The sequence below is a fragment of the Glycine soja genome, chromosome 1 (assembly GCF_004193775.1).
Source record: "Glycine soja cultivar W05 chromosome 1, ASM419377v2, whole genome shotgun sequence".
NCBI classification, from domain to species: Eukaryota; Viridiplantae; Streptophyta; class Magnoliopsida; order Fabales; family Fabaceae; genus Glycine; species Glycine soja.
In genome coordinates this window covers 9,054,139-9,062,356 of record NC_041002.1, presented here as the reverse complement: position 1 = coordinate 9,062,356, position 8,218 = coordinate 9,054,139, and the positions used below count along the sequence as shown (strand labels likewise).

Sequence of the window (8,218 nt, the reverse complement as noted above, 5' to 3'; positions counted from 1 at the left end):
GATAACAATAAAGCTCCTGTGCCAGATGGTTTCAATGTTTTATTCTTCAAGAAGGCTTAGAATATCATTGGTGATGATATCTTTGTAGCGGTTAATGAATTCTTTACAACTGGAAAAATTCTAAAGCAGCTAAACCATGCTATTATTGCGCTTATTCCTAAGCATGACCAGGCCTCCCAGGTTAACCATTTTAGACCCATATCTTGCTGTAATTTGTTATACAAGATTGTGTCTAAAATTCTGGCCAACCGCATAGCCCTAGTGCTTAAGACTATTATTGGGGAAACTCAAACTGCTTTCATTAAGAACAGAAAGATGATGGACAACATCTTCCTAGTTCAAGAGATTTTGCGCAAATATGCTCGTAAAAGATCTTCTCCGAGATGCCTCCTGAAAATTGACTTGCATAAAGCTTATCATTCCATTTCCTGGGAATTCTTGGATTGGATGCTTAAGTCCATTGGCTTCCCAGCCCAGTTCTGTACTTGGATCATGGAATGTGTTTCTTCCACTTCCTTTAGTGTGACAGTTAATGGATCCATTTATGGTCACTTCAAAGGGCAGCGGGGTCTTAGACAAGGGGATCCTCTCTCCCCTTATCTGTTTGTGCTCTGTTTGGAGTACTTTTCCAGAGATATGAGTAGCCTCAAGGATGATGCCAATTTTAAATTTCATCCCAACTGTGCAGGTATTCAACTATCTCATTTGGCTTTTGCAGATGATATTATGCTTCTATCTAGAGGAGATATCCTTTCTGTGTCAACTATGTTTGCCAAGCTTCAACACTTGTGTAGGGTTTCAGGGCTTTCCATCAGCTCTGATAAATCTGCCATATACTTAGCCGGTATTAGGCCTCATGAGCTTTCTCATATTTAGCAACTTACTGGATTTAGCTTGGGTAACTTTCCTTTTAGATACTTGGGTGTTCCCCTTTTATCATCTAGATTAAATGTATGTCATTATGCTCCTTTGCTTTTCAAGATTACTGGCCTGATTCAGGGATGGAGCAAGAAGTCTTTATCTTATGCAGGTAAGTTAGAGTTGATCAGAGCAGTTATTCAAGGAATTGTGAATTTCTGGATAGGGATTTTTCCTTTGCCGCAATCTGTTATGGACCGGATCAACGCTTCGTGCCGTAATTTTCTGTGGGGCAAAGCGGATATTGACAAAAATAAGCCCTTGGTTGCTTGGTCAGTAGTTTGTTCTCCGAAAAAAGAAGGGGGTTTAGGCCTTTTTAATCTCAAGGACTGGAACCTTTCGCTTCTTTCCCATATCCTGTGGGACTTTCATTGTAAGAAAGATTCTCTATGGGTTCGGTGGATTCACCATTACTATTTCAGAGGGAGCGATGTGTGGAATTACAATACTTCTTCATCAGATTCAGTTTTGATAAAGAAAGTCATTCAAATAAGGGACTTTATTATCTCCAAAGAGCTAAGTACAGAAGAGGCCAAAAAGAGGATTCAATCTTGGAGCACCAATGAACAATTGCTTGTTGGCAAAGTCTATGAATACATTAGAGGTGTCAAGCCTATTGTTAGTTGGTGTTCTGTTATATGGAACCCAGCAATCCCGCCTAAGATGTCTTTCATTTTGTGGCTTGCTAAAAGGAACCGGCTGCTTACTCTTGACAAAGTTGTTTTTTTGAACAAGGGTTCCCTCTACCCTTTATGTTTAAATGAGGCTGAGTCAAATGCTCATTTGTTCTTTTCTTGCAGGAAATCTCTCTAAGTTTGGGCTCACATTCGTGATTTGGCTCCTTTCCGCAGGCGTTTCACTTCTTTACAGCGCATTACTGACTCTTTAATTAGGGCCAGATCCACATCAGGTGTTCAAGGAAAGTTACGTTGTCTGGCTATAGCAATTACAGTCTACTGCATCTAGCTGTCTATGAACAAGCTGATTTTTGAAGATTATCAATTTTCTGTAATAGAGGTTATTAGCAAGATTAAGTTTCTTATGTATAGACAAGTGCACCTGTTGCATTTGTTTTAACATCTTGATATAGGTCTTCTTGTATTATGAAGATTTTTTATTTTCTCTAGCTGCGGGGTATGCCCCGTTTATTGTTGTATCTTTTTGGGTTTAATATAATTTACATTTTTCCAAAAAAAAAAAAAGATTTTGTTTTCGAAAACACTTGGTAGTAGTGTTTTCTTTGTTAACTAAGACTATGATTGTTTTACGGCGTGGGCATGTGTTCTAAAACACCAATTTGTGAGAAGCAATAAATTACTACTTCTCTTTAAAAGTTGGTTTGAAGGGTGTTAAAGAAAAAATAAATAAACATTAATTCCTTGGGTCCAAAGTCGGCCGAACCAAACTGAGTGTTAAGAATAATAATGATGGGCCCCTCCTCATTCCCAAAGTTTTCAACCCAAATCACGCTTGGGCACCTTTTTATGGTAGATTTTCCTTGTTCAGGTTGAGCACACACATAATTTTGCCACTTTGTACTTGACAACAACCGTTGGTTTCGTCAATTTGCGGTCAGTCTAATCTAAACAACAACATGCACCCCTCCCCCCCATTCCCAGAGTGCTCAATTGGTAACGAGTGCCTCCAAAACTGTACCTTCCTTTCATGCTTCTTCCACTGGCGTGGGACAAATTATGGTCCTGTTTGAAAAATTCTTGTGTCTTGGCACTGCATGTGGGAATGAATTAATATGTCCATGGCAGCACAGCCTCCACTAAGCACCACATTTTGCCACAACTTGATCAATTACCGGGTCATGTGTCAACCCCATTGCCTACACGTGTCGATCGTGCATGGCTTCTTTCAACAAATTGAATAAACCAATTTTTAGAAATTACATGTATTTTTTCTATAAGACAATTCGGCTCAAGTCAGATAGCTAGTACTATTGTTGAGAATAAAATTCTCTTTTGTAGTATTGACACAGTTATACCAACTAAGATAAAATAATGTTGTATTAGTTTATCGATGCATTGGATGGTAGACAAAATTAGATAAATGATTTCTAATTAAGGGATCGTGTGCAATAAAATATAATATCTAATTACCCATCTAAAGCTATGCTGATTTGATGGACTCAAAGTTGTTGATCCAGACAAAGTGGCAGTGACTAGCACCATCACAAGTTGGTCCAACTCCTACTCCATCGCAAGCCCTTCTAACCAAATGATCAAACTTTAGCGGGGACAAAATAGTGAATATCCACTATAGGACTTTCACTTGAATGATGCCTAACATCAAACTTTTTGACAGCTTGAATCATTAGTGTCAACAAAGAAAAAAAGCAAAACCCCTCATACGTTAAGCCCTTTAAGCTAGGTAAGGAGATGGGGATCAATCACCAAATACACATCAAGTCCTGCTCTCTGAGTACTCTCCCATAGACAAGATTTTTGGACTTTAAATTTAATCAAATTCATTTCACAAGGATTTAATATAAGTTAAGTTAATTCTCCCTTAGACCACATTGTTTGGTTAGGCTTGTTTCTCAAGGAGCATCATCAACAGCAACAATTATTGTCACTTGTGAGGTGAGTTTTGTGAGGAGTGACACTCTAAAGGTGGTTAATTCTGAACTCCCATGACTATTAATGTGCCATATTTTTGGAAGAGATAGGGGCAAAACAAAAATTAAAAGGAAAAAAGAAAAGAAAAGAAAAGTAAATGGCCACATCATTGAAATCTCCCTTTAAAAGATGGCCACAACTTCACTAACAAGCTAGAAAAGCCTAATCCAGCTGAGAAAAAAAAATGGATGTAGAGAAAGCCTTCCACATGACTGGAGGAGTTGGCAAAACTAGCTATGCCAAGAATTCCTCACTACAGGTTCTCTCTCTCTTTCTTTCTTTCATTCATTCTTTCTCAATCTACCATATCTTCCCCCATCATTTTCTTGTTCTGGTCTACAATTCTTTGTGATATGCTTATATACCTGCTTTAATCTTATTATTCCAACAGAAGAAGGAATCTGATAAAGTGAAGCACATAATCATACAAACAGTTGAGGAGCTCTACCTTGCAACCACTCCAAAGAGCATAGGCATTGCTGATTTGGGCTGCTCCTCTGGACCAAACACCCTATCAATCATCAAAGATATCTTTCAGGCCATCCAAGGCATAAGCCACAGGATCATGCACCACTCCACAGAGTTCAGGGTGTACTTCAATGATCTTCCAACAAATGACTTCAATTCAATCTTCAAGGCCATCCCAGAGTTCCAAAATTTGCTTAGGCAAGACAGGAAAAATGGGTTCCCTTCCATTTTCATGGGAGGCTACCCTGGCTCATTTTATGGAAGACTGTTCCCAAACAGTTACTTGCACTTTGTCCACTCCTCCTACAGTCTTCACTGGCTTTCAAGGGTATAACACACTTTCCCCCTTTCTTGTCATGCTCATCATCATCTTCCTCCTGTTTTAGCCTTATCTAGAAGAAGAATAATGTTTTCTAGACACTAGTAGTACCAAGTACTAGTGTCTGATAACATAATAAGTGATATGGTGAGATGAGAAAAAAGAGATACCTGCACTGTTGGGGTGTCCATATATCAGAGTTGTGTCTAGAAACAAGTTTAGGTGTAGTTTACTGGTGGTTTGTGTCATGCAGGTTCCTCCAGCACTCTATGATGAGCACAAAAGGCCTTTGAACAAAGGGTGTGTTTACATTTGTGAATCAAGCCCTGAAGTGGTGTCTCAAGCATACTATCACCAATTCCAGGAAGATTTTTCCTTATTCCTTAGGTCAAGGTCAGAAGAACTAGTAGTAGGTGGAAGAATGGTGCTGATATTTTTGGGGAGAAGGGGCCCAGAACATGTTGACAGAGGCAACTCTTTCTTCTGGGAGATTCTTTCCCGTTCATTTGCTATTCTAGTCTCACAGGTACACTTATTAGAGGACACACCATCACCATTATCATTATTGTTGTTGTGTTATAACTGACAAGTTGAAATTCAACATATTTACAAGGACAAGATAAAATTGAAAATATGTAACTTCCTTCTTAATTACTGGAACAAGACTACAGTTTCTATAGGTGAAAAATGATTTAGATACTACTTATGTGGAAGTTCTGTAATGTTTACCCTTGCTAATTTTAGCAGCGTCTTTGACAATTGACATGATCTTTCAATCATTTCTTGATTATTATATTTTGTAATAAATACTTAACTTCAGCTAATCAGAGTTAGCTAGCTTGACATTAAAATCAATGTAAGGATTTTGGTTGGATTTTTATTGGTGAACTCGCATTATCAAGTTGTCAGTTTCTTAATTTAATCGAAGCTCTCGTGTCATTTTGATGTTAATTAAAGAAGAAGAAAGTTAAAAGTCCATGGAATATAGTATAAAACTGAAGTTGATGTTCAGTCTTGAAAGTGGTAATCTGTGTTATTTCATTTTTATACGAATTAATCCTGCAAGATAGAATTGTTTATGAGCTACCAACCTAATAAGATAATTCAGTAAACAAATTACTACTTTGACCCATACATAAAGATATACTTTTAAATATAAAAGCAACATAAATTGTCGATTTTAAGAATCAAATTATGTATATTATTAACTCTATATACACCTAGGATAATATATAGGATTTATGTTTTTTGGAGGTACACAATCAAGGATTTTGCTTTTGACAAAACAAGACTAAATGGATAACTATGAATGCACCTTTACTCTTTCTTTTCTGCTTCAAATTCAGACCTGGTACTCCTAAAAGCTGTATGGATAACTATGAATTAATTCTTTTGTCACCTTTTCTTAGCCTCCTTCTTCTTTTTCTTTTTCTTCATTCTTGGTTTTGTTTTGTCTTTTAGGGAGAAATAGAGCAAGAGAAGTTTGATTCATATGATGCACATTTCTATGCACCATCAAGGGAAGAGATAGAAGAAGAGGTGAGGAAAGAAGGGTCATTGAAGATGGAGAGGCTAGAGATGTTTGAGATGGACAAGAGTAATAATGAGCAAGAAAGTAGTGAGAGCTATGGCACACAGGTTGCTGTGGCAGTTAGGGCCATTCAAGAATCAATGATCTCACACCACTTTGGAGAAGGGATCTTGGAAAGTTTGTTTGAGAATTATGCGAGATTGGTAGATGAAGAAATGGCTAAGGAGGATATTAGACCAATCTCTTTTGTTCTGGTTCTCAGAAAAATATGATACTAGCTATGATTATTATTATTATTGTACAAAAATATTAATTATATATTAATGTTATTAATTATTTTGGTTTGCAGTATTGAGACGTGTTTAAATTGCAGTCATTTACTGCCCATCACTGTAATCATCATGATCAGTCTAATGTCAAGTGTTGGTGTTTCAGTTTATTTCCTTCATGTGTGTATGTATACTCTTCCTGTATGGTGTATTTAATCATATATTTGAAGATTTTAAAATATACTAATATTTATGATGTAAGTTTGCAGAATCAATCTATTTGGGACCAACCTCCAAAATTTGTGGAAGAAAACAGTTTTATACTATTTTACAATTCTTTTCTTGAATCTGTCTTAACGTTGCACAAAAAAATCTTAATATATATATAACACATTAAACTAAAACTATTTAATACTTCATTCATATTTTTTGCTGAATGTTTCTTTTTAATTTCATTCATATACGTTATTAAGATTAATATAGTATACATACATTTAAAAGTATATTAAAATAATAATAGTTTGATTTTATTCTTGTTATTAGATTCTACATAAACAATATAACTAGACAGTACATTATTATAATATTGAATGTTTAGATAAATATAAAACATATTTTAATATAAGTAAAAAAAATGTGTAAGAAGATGTGCAAACCGATCTCTCTTCCAAAAAAACTAGTCATTTATATAACTTAATTTTAGAATATTGAATAATAAGATTATGTAAGTGAGTAAATAATTATTCCTCTTTGTAAGTTTTGTTGTTCTTTTATATAAAGTCAATTTATAAATCTATATGTTTTTTCAAATCCACTCTTAATCTATAGTTACATCATATTTAATTACTCTACAATTTCCTATATGTTTTCCCACTTTTCTAATTAATAACAGTGAATCATCTCAACAGTTTCTAATATATAAAAATTAATGACATTAAAAAGATAGTTAAAGTGAGTGAAAAATTAATAATTTATTGTATTTTGGTTTAATTATTCATATAATTTTTGCAGCTTTTAAATTTATTCCTTTTAGTTCGTATAATTAATAAGTAAAAAAAAAATTAGTTTCTCAAATTTAATAAGTTTATCTGAAATTTATATTTTAATTGTCAAAAGGTTTCTACTTTTAATTTTTTTTTAACTTTATTAGTTAAAATATTTTAATGGAACTTTTTTGGAATTAAAATATAAAACTTAGAAACTAAAAAATTCATTTATTAACTATACGGACTAAAATGTATAAATTTGAAAACTCTAATCACTAAATGAATAATTAAACCTTGTATTTTTAAATAAGGGTAATTTGAAAAGTTATTAGTATAATTTTTTTTTATAAATTTAAGACTAACCATTTTTAGCAACAATTTTAAAATTTGAGAATTAGTTAAAATTACTTGTAATGAAAAAAATAGAAGGAATATTTATCACACAATTATTAAAAAAACATTTGGTTTCGCAATTAGTTGTTCTTTCATTTGTTAATGTGATAATAGTGAACATTAAAAGTAATTAATGTAGCACTAACAAATAAACTAGATGCTTTGTATATAGTTTTAACTACTTTATTTATCCCATTGTATCAACAATATGTCTTTGTAGTAAAGTTTTCAGGCTTTTCACTCATATACATAGTAGTCTTTACATTAGATATTTATGCATTATTTCCTGAATTATTTATCACAATATTTAAACTATGAAACTAATTATACTATGTAAGAAAATTAAGTATTATTAAAACATTTTTCTACAGCTACGTGTGACGAACTGACCATTCGTATGACTTATGAGCTAGGTTTCCAACTGCTAATAAAGCCATGAATAAGTAGCATTTAGAATTAGTTTATATATAAAAAAAATGCGTCAATAAGTATTTAAAATATAGATACGCAAAACCAAAAAAAAAAAACGCTACTTGAGATATAACCGATAATAATTTTGCGTGAAATAATAACGTGTACTTTATTGACGACTTGGCCATGCATAATCACAGACAAAATGCATATGTTTATAATATTTGATATTTAAATAATACAGGATATTATATATATATATATATATATATATATATATATATATATATATATAT

General features: G+C 33.5%; 1 protein-coding gene across 1 annotated transcript; it reads left to right on the top strand.

Annotated features, from left to right (window-relative positions):
• The first annotated feature begins 3,426 nt into the window (after positions 1 to 3,426).
• LOC114412285 (salicylate carboxymethyltransferase-like) lies at positions 3,427 to 6,302 on the top strand. Its single transcript, XM_028376116.1, has 4 exons — positions 3,427 to 3,804; positions 3,937 to 4,341; positions 4,586 to 4,858; positions 5,794 to 6,302. Exons 1-4 carry the CDS (start codon positions 3,730 to 3,732, stop codon positions 6,133 to 6,135), a joined length of 1,095 nt encoding a protein of 364 aa, XP_028231917.1. The 5' UTR covers positions 3,427 to 3,729; the 3' UTR covers positions 6,136 to 6,302.
• The last annotated feature ends 1,916 nt before the right edge of the window (positions 6,303 to 8,218 follow it).

Bases quoted from the DNA above. Each gene is read 5' to 3' on its own strand.
- LOC114412285 (XM_028376116.1), top strand. From the start codon at position 3,730: ATGGATGTAGAGAAAGCCTTCCACATGACTGGAGGAGTTGGCAAAACT. The intron at 3,805-3,936 runs GTTCTCTCTCTC...TTATTCCAACAG, and splicing joins CCAAGAATTCCTCACTACAG to AAGAAGGAATCTGATAAAGT. The intron at 4,342-4,585 runs GTATAACACACT...TGTGTCATGCAG, and splicing joins GTCTTCACTGGCTTTCAAGG to GTTCCTCCAGCACTCTATGA.